General features: G+C 41.0%; 1 protein-coding gene and 1 long non-coding RNA gene across 2 annotated transcripts in view; one reads left to right on the forward strand and one right to left on the reverse strand.

Moving 5' to 3' along the window:
- mtss1 (MTSS I-BAR domain containing 1) overlaps nt 1-17,525 on the forward strand; it is a 33,115-nt gene that overhangs the window by 3,984 nt on the left and 11,606 nt on the right. Inside the window, exons 2-6 of the mRNA XM_032549382.1 lie at nt 6,628-6,689; nt 8,200-8,273; nt 13,382-13,466; nt 16,048-16,139; nt 16,211-16,285. Of these exons, the coding sequence (XP_032405273.1) occupies nt 6,628-6,689; nt 8,200-8,273; nt 13,382-13,466; nt 16,048-16,139; nt 16,211-16,285 (388 nt within the window). The remainder of the gene's footprint in view (nt 1-6,627; nt 6,690-8,199; nt 8,274-13,381; nt 13,467-16,047; nt 16,140-16,210; nt 16,286-17,525) is intronic.
- LOC116710406 (uncharacterized) lies at nt 2,663-6,619 on the reverse strand. The gene is made up of 2 exons (XR_004337091.1): nt 4,526-6,619; nt 2,663-4,438 (listed from the first exon to the last, which is right to left on the reverse strand). It is a non-coding gene; the product is annotated as an uncharacterized LOC116710406 (long non-coding RNA).

A 17,525-nucleotide genomic window follows, 5' to 3' on the forward strand; every position in this document is an offset into this window, starting at 1 on the left:
TTTATTGATGCCATCCTGGAAACAACTGTGGAGAAATCAGCAAAAGTAGCAATCAAGGCAAAACTGAATTCAGCAGAATTCTTCAGACATGTTTCACAATAAATGATAAAATAGTCTTTGACTTTTTTACTTTTATATTTTCTGTAAATATGAGAAGTCAGCAGAAACCTGACGAGAAGCTCCAGGTGAGACAGACGGCTTATTGATTTCTCTCTTGGTTATATTAGGAGTGACATCATGACCACTGACCTTCATCACTCCTCATCCTCTGCTTTCAAGATTGTTGGCATGGCTAAAGTTGTGGTAGGCTAAAAAGAGTTGAAGCTTCCGCATAAAGCAGAACGGGTGTGAAGTAAAGTAGCCCAGACATTTACACATAAACTACACCAGTAAAAAGTCAAAACATTTCTGTTTTTCACGTCAAAACTCAGTTTGAGAACAGGAGGAGCAAATATAGAAATCCCTGTGAGTACCCAGCGAGTACCCGGTAAATACCCAGAGAGTACCCGTCGAATACCCAGCGAATACCCAGCGAGTACCCGGCGAATACCCGGCGAGTACCCGGCGAATACCCAGAGAGTACCCGTCGAATACCCAGCGAGTACCCAGAGAGTACCGTCGAATACCCAGAGAGTACCCAGAGAGTACCCAGCGAATACCCAGCGAGTACCCGGCGAGTACCCAGAGAGTACCGTCGAATACCCAGAGAGTACCCAGAGAGTACCCAGCGAATACCCAGCGAGTACCCGGCGAATACCCAGAGAGTACCCAGAGAGTACCCGTCGAATACCCAGAGAGTACCCAGAGAGTACCCAGCGAATACCCAGCGAGTACCCAGAGAGTACCCAGGCTCATGCAGGGATTCAGACCCAGGACCATCCTAAGCCAACGCAGCAGTTTCTGACGGCAACCCGTCCGACCTGCCTCATTAAAACACCAAGAAAATTGATCAGGTGTGATCTATCAGAACTATTGATCAGGCCCGATCTGTCACAAGGTATGAAAACTGATTGGTTGATCAGTGATTCACGTTAAGCTGCTGATTTAATGTTTTTCTCCCTCTGAAGAACGAAGGCTTTGAAGTGGCAATATGCATGGTGTGTTTGAGTGTGTGTTGGTGTGTGTTCCAGCTCAGGTTGTGTGTGTTCTCTAGTCCATATATAATTAAGTGTGGGTGTGGCGTTAAGTGCAGGCCGTTTGGCTGTGACACACAGCAGACACACCCTGCGTCTGCAGGCCGTGATGTGCTGAGCGCCGCTGACTCACTGTGCTGATATGATATTTCATATTTCCTCATAGCGCCGATTCCTTCCAGGGAAACGGGCCGCAGGTTAGCGTGGGAGGAACGGAGTTCAGTTTTCTGTAGAAACAAACAGGAAAACATCACCCGGTTCTACACCACCCGGTTCTACACCACCCGGTTCTACACCACCCAGTTCTACATCATCTAGTTCTACATCATCTAGTTCTACATCACCCAGTTCTACATCATCTAGTTCTACACCACCCAGTTCTACATCATCTAGTTCTACATCATCTAGTTCTACATCACCCAGTTCTACATCACCCGGTTCTACACCACCCGGTTCTACACCACCCGGTTCTACATCATCTAGTTCTACATCATCTAGTTCTACATCAACTAGTTCTACATCACCCAGTTCTACATCACCCAGTTCTACATCAACTAGTTCTACAACAACTAGTTCTACATCATCTAGTTCTACATCAACTAGTTCTACACCACCCAGTTCTACAACAACTAGTTCTACATCATCTAGTTCTACATTCCTTCACTGAGACTTTATCTGCTAGTAGTTTATAAATCACTGAACGGATTAAATATCTGCTGCTGGATCAGCCTTCTGGTTCAGGTTCTGGTTCTGCTCTGCATCAGAACCAGAACCAAACATGGAGAAGCAGCATTCAGCTTCTATGCATCACAGATCTGGAACAAACTTCCAGAAAACTGCAAAACAGCCAAAACCCTGAGCTCCTTTTAGGCTAAAAACCAGCTGCTTGTAGCTGCTTTGATTAGTAATCAATGAAAAATCGATCAATATATTTCTCGTGTTTTTGCTTGATGATTTTGATGAATGCGTTTGGCAGAAGGAATGTTTATTGGCTGTTTCATGATTTACTGTGTGACGTTTCTGTTATGAAAGCACTTTGAGCTGCTTGTCTCTTAAATGTTCTGTACTAATAAGTGAAGATGGCCGCAGCTAGGGACGCTGCTGATTCCGATCATTACCCATCACCTGTTCAGTTTTCACTTCAGGTATAAATGCTACCATGTGATCTGGCAAAATGGAAAAATGATCTGGTAATAAATTCACTTAATTTAGACATAAAACATGCAAAATACTTGCAGACACAAAACAGCAGCTACTCAGTCAAAAGGACTGAAAAACCTGCAATTAGTAAAATAATATTTAACAGTAAGGCTCTCAGCCATAAATTATTCACAACACAGATATAAAATAAAGTCAAGAAAAAATGAAATGTTCATTAAAGTCAAATGCAGGTTGATTAAAGTAAACAATCCGCCTGCAGTGAAATCTCACACTGAACGTCTGCTTAAAGCTGCAGCAAGTGACTTAAACAACAAAAAGATTTTACATATGTTTTAAAACTTTCATTGTCCTAACATTAGACGATAATGTAAATATCAATGTCAAATTTATTTATGTAGCACTTTTAAAACAGGTGTAAAACTGAGCCAAAGTGCTGTTCTTGTGAACGACAACAACACAAATTGATAAAAACAGAGTATCAAAACACTACTTCAAATAAATGACAAAGAATAAAAATGAGTTTTGAGAAGCGATTTAAAATGATCCAGGCTGTGGGGCAGATCTAATTTGAAAGGTAAATTGTTCCATAGAACAGGAGCAACAACAGAAAAAGCCCGATCTGCTTTCCTCTTAAGTTGGATTGTAAAAACCATCAGAAACGGTTTCCATCTCTGTTGTTTGGATTGAGAACCTTTAATAAATTGTTCTCCACTTTGCTTCTGTTAGTTAATGCAGGTTTAGTTTGTTTGGCAGGAAAGAAACAAAGTGATTAATCCTAAATGGACTCCCAGCGATTCCCCTGACCTGGGCTGGTATCTGCTCTGCCTCCAGCTCTTTCTGTTTGGTGTAACTTTGGTTTTTGTTTTTAACAAAGTGAAAGTAAAGATATTAAATGGTTGTTGTTGAACAGGAAATGAAAGGATTACATAATTACCCCAATTTATGCATGAAATCATGCCTTTATCAGAGCTGACCAAAATCCTAACCAACTGTGCAGTTTGGTGATGTGTTCATGGGCAAAAGAGTATGATTTTAATTCAGATGCATTCAATGACCAGTGGAAAAGTTAGTATTTTGAATATTTGACATTCCTATCAGATCTGGAGAGACTCATGAATTTAATGAAAGCTTGCTGTGGCTGTCTTTGTTTCAGTTCTGATTGGTTGTTCAGGTTTCCCTCTTTGCCTGGCGGAAGCCTGCTGTGGGGGATTATAACGCCGTAATCTCTTACGTAGCAGCTCAATCTGCAGCGTCTCTGCGGATCCCGCAGCGGTTTCAGACCCGGTTCGGTCCTGACATGCACAGATGATGAGGCGGTTCACCTGAACGCAGCTCGATGCAGGGTGTGGCCTTATGTCACGCCCGGCTCAAAGCCTGATGAGGCAGATGTTTCAGGAAAATCAGAGTTTATGAAGCTGCAGCTTCCAGTCAGACAAAATGCTTCAGGTTCTGAAAAACCAGCTGACCGCTTCAGCTTTGAGAGGCAGAAGAGAAATCGGTTGGAAAAAGTTTGAAAGCCGGATAAAGATAAACAAATCAGATGCAAAGAAGAAGAAACGTCACGTGAGACTTGGCTGACTTCCTCTTCTCCAAATCAACAGACTCTTTGCTGCTGTTTGCTAAAAGACAAAAATAAAAAAAATCACATTGTTTTGGCTGAACACATCATGACTGGTTCCTGAAGCTAGCAGCTACTAGCAGCAGCATTTCCTGAAGAATGTGCTGAAAAACCTTTTTGTTCTTCGGGCAGCTTGTTTACGATGTTTTAAAGCTCTTGGTATTCCCAGAGCTGGAATCAGGTGATAAGTGAAAGCGGCTCTGTTGCTCATCAGGTTGAGGAATTTTCCTGTGAAGCTTTATCTCTGTCAGCCTGCTGCTAGCATGCAGCATGATTAGCGAGGTCTGGCTAAGCTGGAGGCCGCGTGTGCGTCTCCGCTTTGAACCTCAGGATCTTCATCAGGAGATCAGCTGAGTTAGGATGGGGCTTTGTGCTTTTCTGACAGACCAAGGTTTCCTCAGCAACACAAAGCAAAGTTCAGAGTAAACAAACATGTCTTGGGTCAGGATGGGATGAAGAACGCAGCATGAAATCCTCCATCTTCCCCCTTCAGCTTCCCTCTGGGTGCTCAGCTTCATCTCTTTTCCTGAGAATTGTCACAAAAATAACTTGATCATAACTGAACTGCTGAATTGAGTGGTAAATATGAGCAGATATTAACAATAAGCCTCACCTTTGCTGAATCCAGCCACCTCATTGGTTGGTTGAGGAATGTCTGGTTTTGTTTTAGTCAGATCTGGGAATGTTGTCACGCCAGAGTTCAGCTCTTTCTGGTTGCAGGTTGGAAAATCCCAGGCAATGCTAATCTTTGCAGTTTGTGACCACAATGCAAGCTAGTAGCATTAGCTTGCCAGCTAATGTTCATTACAACATTTTTCTCTCTAATAGCATTAGCTTGCATTGCTAATAATATCAATACATATGCAGTCAATGTGCTACTCACATCTAAACCAGGAAATGAGATTTTGTAGAACATGTTGTCAGCTCTCAGTCTGTTTCTGTTCGCTGTGGTTAGAATAGTGAGCATTTATTGGATCAGGGATGTGAAGTTCCTCTGTCCAGATGTTACAGTCTATGTTAGGATCTATGTTTTGGGATCTATGCCTCCAATTAGTCAGATGATTATCAGCTTGATTATTCGGGAGGAAAGTTTCAAGCAGCTGTTATCCTGAGGGGAGTGACTCTTCATCTGTGCAGACAGAGCGTTTGCATTGTGTTGAATAAAATGAAGTCATTTCACAAAATGCTGTAGGAGCAGCATATTCTGCTTTACTTTACACTTTAACTTGTCAAAAAATCTGGCAGTTTGGGTTAAATTATTAAATTATTTTTGATGTAAAGAAACCCAGAAGTAATAAACTTTACAGTTTATTATCTCTTCATCTTCTGTGTGATGTCTGTCATTTCTGTCCTGTGAAAAACTCTCTGGTTGGATATATAAAACTTTTAAATCTGATAAAAATGGGACTTTTTCTCTTTGGTGTCCTAAAAAGCATTAAATAAATTTGATGTATTATTAATTTGGGGTAAAATGTGCATTAATGGTTCTCTGAGCTTTATTTCCCCTCAGCAGCGTCTTGTCCTCAGACTGAACTCTTTTAATCACTTTAGTTATCTGTTTCTTCACTATTTCATTACATATGTGATTCTCTGAGTCACAGTGGGACAAAATGTTTTTTTTTTCCTCTTTGGTGTCAAACCCAAAGAGATCAATAATTTTATTGCAAAATTATTGATCTGTAGCGTGAGAAGCCAAAGTCAGGAATTTGTGTGTGGGACGCTGGTTAGCCACAGGGTTGCTTCATTCTGCTTCTTTATTGGAAGTTAATTAGATTTAATTATGAGCATGTAATAATTTCTGATGCAATCAGGATCTACTAATGAGGACAGTTTGATTCAGATCCTTTGCTGTGTTGAGGAACGTAGTTAGAAAATACTTTTATTGTTCCATTTCTCTTTAAGCTAAAGTTACTTAGCATGTTTCAGTTGGGTTGGGATGGGGTTTTTTGGGTTTGGGTTTGTTTGGGCTGGTTTGGGTTTAGTTGGGTTGTGTTGGTTTGGGTTGGGATGGTTTAACTGTAATCCTGGTTCAGTGACATTCAGTAAAGGAACCATGGAGGTAACCAGTTTGACCTTTGACCCCACTGTTGCTGCTTAGGGCTTTATAACTGTTGAACTAAAACAAAGCAGCAGAAGGTTGTTGATGTTTTGGAAATATTTTCCTGGTCCTGCTTTATTTTGTCGCCGGTGTATTAAACTTATTTGTCTTCCTGTCTGTTTTTCAGTCAACATGTTGGCTGCTTGAACATGGCGCCAAACATTCATAACTAAGCTTTTCAACTACAAGTCTACCCAGAAATTATTGTAAATTTAGTATTTTGTCAGTGTCTTGAATGTTTAACTTGTTAAATTTCAGTTTATTCTTTTGTTTTAGTCACCACTGTCTCTTTCTTTGTTTTGGTTTTCTTGTTTCTTTCTGTCTTTGACAAACCGGAAGAGTTAAAATATAACTGGCCTGAATGATTAATGAGCGTCAGAATATAATAATCTGGCTGATGTGACACATTAGAGCCTCTTTACTGGCTTACAGACTGAAGGATTTCTAACTAAACAGATTGGAGCCGGTTGGCCCTGTGTGGCTGCAGGTTCTAATGGACCACAGGACCAGGCCGCTCAGAACTGTTCAGGTCAGAACGGTTCAGGTGAAGTCTTTAGGCTCGGCGTGTAAAACACGGCTGCTGTTCAGTGAACTAACCGTCTGTCTGTCTGCTGCAGGCCAGCTATCCCACCTGGGAGGATTTCGTCTCCAAAGGAGCCAAGCTGCAGACCCACCTCAGGTAACCACAGCCGCCATAACTTCATGATTCAGCACTTTTAGAGCTCAAAGTGGATCCATGCAGGCTCACACTGCTGAAACAGGAAGTCCAGTTAATCATCCAAGTTGCATCTTTTCCCAGAAATTAGAAATCTGGATACTGTTTCTGAAAATTACAATCACAGTATTGGTCACATTGAAGCCACATTTAGCCTTTCCTGTTGCATCCGTAGTTTGATGAGCGTCACGCTGCTGCCAGTCGGCCACAGAAGGAAACTCTCTGCTCCTTCACACACTTTGTTTCTTGAATCACGGCAGTAATAGAAAGTCTCTGAATCGGTTTCATGTCTGCACTGACAGCAGCTGCCTGGGGCCTGAGTTTTCATGCTAAATGGAATCTGCTAACACGAGACGCCGCCAGCTGCTGCTGCTTTATGTTTCTGAGGACTGAAGGATTATCTCTGCTCTACACTGATATTGATGCTTCATTTTAATCAACAATTTTGTCCAGTTTTCTTCCTCCATTTTCACAAACACTCACAGCGGTTGAGCGTTTCTGGAAGTTTAAAAGGTCTAAAAAACCTTCAGAGGTTGGAATGACTGACAATACAACTTACCGACTGACCGGTTCAGTCCGACTCCGGTCCTCTCCTGTCCGACTCCGGTCCGTTCCTGTCCGTCTCTGGTCCGTTCCTGTCCGACTCCGGTCTGCTCCGGTCCAGCAGTGATATTCTCTTAGTTTGTTTATGCCTTGGGCCGGTTCTAAATGTGATCAGCATTACAGGCTCGTGTTTTTAGATCCACTAACCGATGACTTAATTTGGATTTAACAGAAGTGCAAATAATTGATATTTATTTTAATTGTATTTTCTTGATTTGCTGCTTTTAAGACTCTATAGTTGTGGGTTTAAGTGTCGGCAATGTCTTCCAGTAACATAATTACCCAATATTTCATGTTTCCTGTCAACATCTTTTAATACAAAAGCCCGGTGGACCGACCGCCGGGCTGAGCCAGTTTTCTGGGGGAAACCCTGTGAGTTTGCGCTCTGCGGCGCTCTGCGGCCTGAAACCTTCAATCAGCTGATGCTCTGTCAGTCGCGTGTCGCCTGGATCAGAACCGCGCAGACAGAAGTTCCGTCGATGAAGGCTGGCCGGGCCGCCGAACGATCAAACCTTCTAGCCGGCAGCGTCTTATCTGGATCCAGCAGCTCAGCTGGCAGGATGGACCCGCTTTGGTTCTGCTGCAGGAAATGAATAAACCTGTTCAGAGTAAATGTTTACAGCTGTTTAGTGCGGCGGTTCTACTGGTCCGTTTCCTGTGGTATCTGGTGATCTGGGATTGGTAATGCCAAATCAGTGAAATGTCTGAAGCTCAGATTGGTTTTGTTCTTTTTGCTGAAAGTGTTTCTGATGGTTCTCTGATAAATCAGGTGATTATTGGCGACCGATCGGCCGAACGCTGGCTGGCCGTTAGGAACCGCGCTGGAAGCTCAGAGCTGTGATATTTCTGGATGTTTGTGTGTTCTGTGCAGGACGACCCTCCTGCTCACCGGAGCCTTCCTGGACGCCTTCCAGAAAGTGGCGGACATGGCGACTGGGACCAGAGGTGAGAAGGACCGCTACAGAACCTGAACTGGACCGAGTTGGTGTTCAGTTCTGGGTTACTGGTGGGAAATGAGAGGCAGCAAGAAGCTCAGGCTGATTCTGTTTGAAATGAGACTTGTTTCCTGAGAACGTCTGTAGAACCGGGCAGGAGGAGAACTTCTCACCGGATCCAAACTGGCGTCTGGATCAGAACCTCCTTACTGTTTCCTGCTTCCTGTTCTAAAATAGTTCCTGCGTCCGCTTCCGATAATGTAATTATCAGAACAGCCAATCAGAGGAAGAGCTGCTCTTGCTGGACCAATCATGAGGCTGGAATACTAAGGCTAAGTTAGGTTAGCAGCAGCCAGACATGCTAACGCTAATGTTAGCATGCTACTGTTTCTGCAGCTGCAGCCTCTTGCTTAAGGTAACAGGAAGGACATGAATGAAAAGAGGAGGAAAAACTAAAAACGAGACGGAAAACAAGATGGCAATAATAATAAAACCTGAACGGTTCAGTCCAGAGAGCTGCTGCTGTTTAAAGTCGGACCGAAATCGAAGCAGCGTTGACTGCAGATGAAACAAAGAGTCTGTTTTATTTACTTCATGTCTTTGGCAGCTGCTGAAGTTTGCACTGAGGAAGAATTGAAATATCTGTTCTTTGCAATCATAGTTGATGCCTGTTTTATTGTTTAGATATTTTCTCTTAAAAACGTCTGAAGTTTGGACTGAGGAAATAAACAATTTAGTTTTTTTGTCTTTTTAGATTTCTTTTCTAATTCCTCATTGAAAAGCGATATTTAAAATGAGCTGCACATAGGAGAGATTGACAATTTATATTTTACTTATTGGACATCAATAAAAGATAAATCCATTTTCCAAAGTTTAGTTTAAAATATTTCTCTTTTGTTTATCCAAATAAGTTGTTTGACATGTTCAACTTTTAAAAATAAATCTGTGAAATATTCTCCAGATGAGCAGGCAGCATTAAAATACTTCTGTTTGATATTGCGATATAAATCAGTATCGTACGGTGGCCTCACGGTGCAAACCACTTCATCAAATTCAAAAACACAACAACATTAACAAAGCACAATTACAACTTACAAAAACGCTAAACATTAACAAAACGGAAGAGGTATGTCTCCCAGTGTGAGACCTGAGAAATGGCTGATTGGACAATATGCATGAACACGTATACGCTGAGTCCTACTTACGTCGCCGCCATCTTGAAAGTGGCAGTGAAGAGAACGTGGTGCTTAGACTAGTTTCAACCGTTTTTCTTCAGACTTCTGTTTCGCAGCTCATCTCCACAATGTCTGTGTTTAGATGCTAAGTTGATGCCCCGATATGGTGACGATACGTTTTTTTTCCTGAATGTGAACGAATCAGGGATGTATTTTCTAATACGCTGTTAGATCATTTTTATCATTCGCTTTAACCTGTGCGCTCTGCGGCGCTCTGCCGCAGAGCTGGGCCTTAAGATGTCTCAGAAAGCCTAGTCACCGAACTGCTCCCAGTTTGACCAGCAAACTGAACCCTGCCTGTGCTCTGTGTCGCCAGTATAATATAAATAAATTTATAATGTACTGCACACTTTTTTCTTTCACTTTTTGTGTATTCTAAGTGAAATATCTCCATTTGAAGTATTAGGGTATTATGACAGTTTATGTAAAGAAATGAAAAATAATTTAGTTTGTTAGATTTCGTTCACACTGCTGTCTATAGCACAGTTGACATATTACACTGTAATAAATATTTTTTTAAAGTAGAAATATGTAGCTAAAGTTTGACAACTATTATCAAAGTTTGTCTTTACAATAAAAGGCCTAAAAGTTTAAATGAAGTAAAAAAAAATTATTCATATCTTGAAACAGCAAATGCACATTGAATTATGGAATTGTGTTAATATGTTCATGAATACACCACTGTAAAGGTGTGTGTGTGTTCATCAATAAAAGCGATTTATCAGAATCAAATGTAATTATTCTGCCCCAAAACAATTAAATAATCACATCAACAAGTTCGAAACGTTGTCCTTAGTTTTTTTTCACTCCTATATATAATAATGTGTGAGAAATTGTGTCAGTGACATTCAGTAACTTAAAATATTTTGCAGAACGGCACTTTACGAAGTTTGGTCCATTTATTGTATTGTATTAGCTTGTATTAGCTTGCTGGTAGATAAAGCCGCTTTCAATATGGCGTCCGCCATATTGAAAGTGGCGATAGCATATCGCAACAACACTCAAGCGATAACTTCCGGTTCAAAAGCACTGTCGTCCAATCGCCATTTCTCAGGTCTCCAACTGGGACATACCCTTAACGTTTTGTTAATGTAGCGTTTTTCAATTTGTTGTTGTGTTTTTGTAATTTCTATTTGTGCTTTCAATTTGCTGAAGTGGTTTGCACCTCAGGGCCACCGTAGTATCGCCTGTTTTGGATTGTTTTCCTTATCGCTGTGCAGTCTGAACTCAACATTAATCTTGATGTTAAAGGTAATTGTTCTCAGTTGTCTCTGCAGTTGGATCTGAGAAGACGATTAAATCAAAGCGTGGGTTAAAGTCATGTCAATATTTACAGTGTTACTGCAACATCTGCAGGTGGCAATGCAGCTTTTTGTCCTATTTAAAGTCCAACTCACTGAATCTGTTAGTCTGGTTAGAAAATGGATTATTTAGTTTCTCTTCAGTCACAGTTTGACAGAAAAGGAGAATCGGATAAAAACCAGAGGCGATGGAAACAGAACGCACCAGTCACTTTTGACTGGACGTTATTCTGCAGCAGCACCGTCTTCTCCCGACTTTGAGTTAATGAGATCATGCCCCGTTATATCATGCCCCGTTATAATAATGACATTTTTTCCAGATTATTTCACTTACAGCTAGAACCTTTTCATCAATATTAAGGAATTATTAACTTAAAACAAGCTCCCATATTTTTTTAAAAGTTACTTGTAAGTTAGTTTTGTCTGATTTCAGCAGTTCTATGATATTTGCTCTAGAAATCAGAAATACTTGGTGCATTTTGTGTTTTTGCAGTGTAATTCATTCACATCTAACCTCTCCTTCCTTCATCGGTTCTATAACACAAACTGACCACATTTATTGACTAAACTACATTTGTATAGAGAAAATCTCCCAGTTCGGCGTAATTAGATCCCAATCAGCTGATTTTCAAAGCAGCTTCCCGGCTAACTGCTCTCTGGTCGCTTCACATGACTGGGTTTCTCTGGAAGCAGCAGAACTGTTGACGTCTTCGGCATCATGAGGTTTCACAGCACATCTTCAGGAACACACACATCACAAGACATCCTACTGAGCCCTGAGTGGCGCTGACCGCGGTTACCTCAGATAAACCAGCCGCAGTCGAACCTCCTACATGTCCAGCTGACTGCCAGAACACGGTGCGCTAAATAATAAAACATAACTTAACAAAGCTTCGAGGCAGGTAAATTTTCCTCGAGGAATTTTAATAATCGATGTACTCGAGGGATCGTTTCAGCCCTAATCAGAAGACTGAAAACCAGGAGGCACTTCTTTCAGTCTTGGTGTATATACAGTATGTCACGTGATTTGTATAAAACAAAAATAAGACGTTTACAGCAACAAACCGGACCGGAGTCGGGTTGAGGCGGATTAAACTGGGCTGGTGTGATGGAGTTTTGTGTTCCTGTTTCTAGCAGCCGATGTCTGATGGATTCTGAACTATTATTAACTATTGACTCAGATCTCTGAGCAGAAGATGATGCTGAGCAATCTGCCCGTGTTTGGTGGTTTATCAGGTTTTGTTTCAGACAGGAAGCAGGAGGAGGAAGGGGTTAATATCTGTCCAGGACTTCCTGTTAGCTCCAACCTGCTGCAGAAACAAACGCTCCAATTCTCTGCTTTCCACCCTGGAGCTGCAGTTCTCAGTTTGATTCCTGCAAAGCTGCTAGATTTAGATATTCAAATGTTGTGAAAATCTGCTCATTGTTCCAGCTCTATTGGAGCAAAGCTCTAGATGAAAACGTCCCGGATAAAAGCTGATGGAGAATCTGTGGCGCAAAATAAAGATAAATCAGGAAACTAGAAGAGGAATCAGTGATTATAGGAGAGGTTTGATTATTAAGAAAGGTAGAAATAACCTCTGGATGACACAACCTTTAAATAAAATGTACATAAAAGCAAAAAAGAAATAATATAGTTTTCAGTAATAATTTTAGGTTTTGTTGAATCTTTCTGATCAGTTGCTGTTTGTCTGCTCTGGTCAGGGTTTGCATTTTACTTCTGATCAAATATGTCACTTTATTGTCATAATTAGCTGAATCTCATGTAGATTCAACATAGATTACTACTGCAAAAGATTTAAGGCTGAAACAGTTGATCAATTATTGGAATAATCATTAACTAATTTAGTAATTGATTAACTGGAGTACACAGTTACACTTTCATCAGTAATTCAGCCAAAACTGTAAAAAATAAATGTTTTGCATTTAAGATAAAAAAGAACCTGCTTTGCCAGTGAGTCTGTTGTGCCAGAACTTTGCCTGGTTCACATTCTGTTAAACAAATCTATTAATCAGCTTTTGCAATCAGTTAATAATCTGTTAATAATAATTTCCTGATCAGCTCTTCTCTGACTCAGCAGAAAGCCTGAGTTTTTCTCACGTTGGAGGATCGTTTGCTACAAAAGATCAAATGTTCACTAAAGGAATGATGATGTCGACTTTTAGACAGTAAATTATTATTTAAAAAGGATTTAATTATTTGGATTTTTAATGTATTCTTAATGTTGCATCAAAATTGTAAATAGTTAAACGAAAAATCTGCAGAATGTGTTAGTTTTTTATCCAATCAATTAATCGTCATAATAGTTGATAAATCGTTGAATCGGTTGATTAATCATCATCATGGTTGGTTAATTGATTACTAGAATAATCATCAGCTGCAGCCCTGAATAGATTCAGAGCTTCTAGATGTTTTCTAGAAATGGTGATTTCAGAGCGAGCTCACCTCTGCTGCATGACACTGGGAAGCAGTCACTTTAATACACTGCTGTGGATCTGCTTAGCATTAGCATTAGCATGCTAATCCTCACGATGACAGAACTTGGTTTTAGTTTTAAAGTGAAACTCTGGGATTGTTGCAGGTGCCACCAAGGAGATCGGCTCAGCGCTCACCAGGATGTGCATGAGGCACCGCAGCATCGAATCCAAGCTCAAACTGTTCACCACGTAAGACACACACACCCGCACGCATGCACTCACTCACACACACATACACACACACACACACACACACACACACACACAGCAGGCGGGGAGGACATGCTGCTGTGATGACATATTTCATCTGACAGTGTGGGAGCCAGACGCTGAATTACTCTCCTGACGTATGGCCACATGCAGCAGCCAGAGGAGGAGTGTATGTGTGGGTGGGAGTGTGTGTGTGGGGGGGGGGGTGCGCCATGTTTTCTATGCATTGTGGGGACCGTTTTCCTGACATATTACGCTGTGGGGACTCACTGGTCCTCACAAGGAGAAATGCTGCAGAAATGAATGGAAAGTTCCCACAAAGATAAAGAGACAAGAAGCCGTTTCAGCCTCTCTGTTGCAGCGTCACTCGTTTTTCACTGCACTGCAAAAACTAAATCTTACCAAGTGTTTTTAAGTTTTTAGTTTTAGTTTCTTAGTACACTCGAAAAAAGACAAAACTAACTCCCAACTAACTTTTGAGCAAAATAAGAAAGCTTGTTTTCAGTAAATAATTCATGAATATTAATTTTAAAAAGCATGATTTCCACTGGCAATTTTTCGCTTGTAACATGGAAAAAAAAATTTGTTTGAAGTGGAAAAATCTGCCAGTGAAACTAGTTATTTTTATCAATACTCAATAACTATTTACTGAAAACAAGCTCCTATGTCTGAAAAGCTACTTGTTTGTTTTTTCTTATTTCCAGTGTAGTAAGATATTAGAAACTACACAAAAAATACACATTTAACAGAACATTTTCTAACAGAAGAGAGTAGGAGCGCAAATTAAGGCGAAATCGTGAAAACCGTTTAAGATTAAAAATGTTTGTAAATAATTTCTACCCAGAACTGCTCTACTGGCACAGAGGAGTTCTGGTCCAAATTATGTAAAATAAAATAATAAAAAGCAAAAAGAAGTGAACAGATCAGATCCGCATCGTTCAGTCGAGAAGTTTGACTTATTTCAGATATTTGCAGTAGAAACGGTATAAAAATACTTGGTTGGATTTTGTTTTACAGTGTGATTATTGCTGTTCAGATCAGCTTCGTCAGCCTGAAAGCTGGAATACTTTCGCTTTGATCAGAACCGGACGGCCCAGTTCAGCCATGACAGCCGGTAGTTTCACCCAGAAGGACCCGAGGAGCCCCGCCCACCCTGGTCCTGGTCCTGGTTTTGGTCTTGTTTCTGGTTCTGGATTTGGTCCTGGTTCTGGTCCTGGTCCAGGTTCTTGTTCTGGTTCTTGTCCTGGTTCTTGTTCTGGTCCTGGTTCTTGTCCTGGTTCTGGTCCTGGTTCTTGTCCTGGTCCAGGTTCTTGTTCTGGTCCTGGTTCTTGTCCTGGTTCTGCCCACTTTAATGATTTGTTAAATGTGATGAATCTTGTTAATCTACTCTTAGCTTTGCGTTTTAGCGAGAAGGTTTTCGCTGTCGCACAACGCTTCCGCTAGCGGCTATGCTAATGATGCATGTATGCTAAGAGCTAGTTTTAGCTGTGCAGGTCAACATGAAGCGCCCAGAAAATAACAAACTGTCCAAAGTTTGGTAACATTTTAAGCTAAACCAAGACGACAACACAGCAGAGTTTGGAATTAGCTTTCTGCATTAGCGTAAATGTTGCAGCAGCTGAACAGAAACCACCGGCCGCAGACATCGATCTCAGCCGTCGTTCATGTTTGCTTGCAAAATACGTTTAGGTAAATATGTGACAATTTGTCAGCTTACAGAAGACAAGGAACAAGACTTTGGCTTTCCATGAACCAACTGATCACAGTAGCTGCCTGTCAAGGTGCTAGCTAACACACCGCTAGCTAACGTTAAAATAGCAGCGATGCAGCAGCTACTGTATCGGGTAAAGATAAAAGCAGAGCAAGATATTGATGACAGCAGACGAAACATTTATGACTTAAATCAGATTCTTGGAGCGAATATCTCGGGTCTGAAAGTATTTGTAGTCGTTAGTTTGATTTAGTTGGATTGTTTCAGAGTTGAAGCTGGAGATTTGACATGGTGTTGAATTTAAGCAATAAAATAAAAAATAATCATTTTAATGAGTTGCTAAAGGTTTGAAAGGTGTAAGTAGTTTCTGCAGAGCCTGATGTTTATAGTTTTTGTCTGATTACTCGATTAATCACCTGCATAATTGATAGATTAGTTGATTACTAAAATAATCATTAACTGCAGCTCTAATCAAGTTTCCTGCTGTTCTTCATATATACATGTATAGATATTCATAAATGTATGAATGTAAGGATGATTGTGGCTCTAGTGTAAATATCTGAGTGGCCAGTTTCACTGGAAAAGTGCTAAAAGCTCAAATCATTTATTACTCTGCCATGTATGTAATGTCGCTAAATGTCTTGTCGCTAGTTTTAAATGTAACAGAAATCTTTTTTGCTAGTGATTGTACAGTATTATTGCACCTTAGTAGGAAGATCAGGACTGTATGTCATTGAGCGCTCCTGTCATTAGAGACGTTGTTGTGAATATATTTACGGTTTTTGTACGCGGTGTTGAGCCTAATCTGGTGCGGCAGGAAGCTGATGCCGGGTCTCTGCGTATTTTCAGAGCGCTGTCAGAAAGTCTCATCGTACCTCTGGAGTTAAAGATGGAGGAGTGGAAGAAAGCGGCGAGCCAGCTGGACAAAGACCACGCCAAAGGTAGGCCCCGCCCCCCGCCGCCGCACACAGCCAGTCCCCGCCCTCATTTACGACTTCCTGTTCCTGTTCAGAGTACAAGAAGGCCAGAGCCGACATCAAGAAGAAATCCTCAGACACCATCAAGCTGCAGAAGAAAGTGAAGAAAGGTGAGAAGCTGCTTTCCTGTCCGCTGAAAACCTCTGAAGGAGGAAACGAGCGGCTGCTAGCGGCTGCTAGCAGCTTTGGCACTGAGGCAGCAGATAAAATGGGGTGTTTGGTCACTTCTGTTACACACTTTGAATGTCAGGCTTGTTCAGTTGATTGGAACCTGTCAATCAGTTCAGTGGGTTTGTGGCAATTTGTCCCGAAGTAAACAGTAAACATCCCTTACCTGGAGGACAAAGTTTTTGGGTCTACCATGTTCTGCCGTCTGGCTAGATTTGATGATTGTTTGCTATTAAATGGTCATAGAGATTTGGTGGAAAATAATCAGAAGAAAATGTTAAAAGTTGTCAGTGGGGAACAAGCAGAAGGCAACTTTACACAGAGCATTTAGATGGCGGAATGGACTTTATTCTATTTCTGGAAAAATGTAAAAGAGGATAAATGCCTGCAGCCAACCTGAGAACAGCTGAATACAGATCGACGGTATTAAAACACCGTGTTTGGATGAAGGTTTTGTCATCATTACATCGTTGGTGTGATGAACAGTTGTCCAACCAGGTGACCCGTCAGCTCTTCAGTTCGCCAAACCACACACACACGCACAAGCACAAAAAGTTCCTAAACCGGCGACCCGCCAGAACCGCACACGGTAAAAAGCTCTCAGAACTACGGGAGGGTTCAAACTCCGCTCGCTCATTTTTAGCTTACAGAAAAAGCGCCAAGCCGCCAAATTTACAAAAGTCAACTGACCAATAATAAGGCTTTGTGCGGACCTCCAGGACTCACACAGACTCGCTACGTACAAGATGTTTTGACACAATAGAGCTTTATTTTCTCTTACATGTTAATAGTAAAGAGGATTAGATAATGAAAAAAATTCAAAAATTATTCTTTTCTGTTTTACTGAAGGCGCCCTGTGCTCAGATACTTATTACAAGTCCAAAATACGCACAATACAGCTACAGGATAGATAGATATGACAAAAATCACAACTGGTCAAATATTTGGAACATTAAAAAAACTAATAATAAAATAGAAATCAAATATCCTCCAGCAATACCAGTTTAGAGCAGCAGGACAACCTAATGGTTCCAGTGCATCAGCAGCAGCAGCGCTATCTGGATGCTGTGGGTCTAAAACCAAAACCCAGCGCAGATTATATTTGCTGCATGTTCCACAAATTGTGCAGGAAAGAGATGTCAATATTTTTGCAATAAAAACAAAATAAAAAACACCATGAAT

The sequence above is a fragment of the Xiphophorus hellerii genome, chromosome 20 (genome assembly GCF_003331165.1).
Source record: "Xiphophorus hellerii strain 12219 chromosome 20, Xiphophorus_hellerii-4.1, whole genome shotgun sequence".
In the NCBI taxonomy this organism is placed as follows: domain Eukaryota; kingdom Metazoa; phylum Chordata; class Actinopteri; order Cyprinodontiformes; family Poeciliidae; genus Xiphophorus; species Xiphophorus hellerii.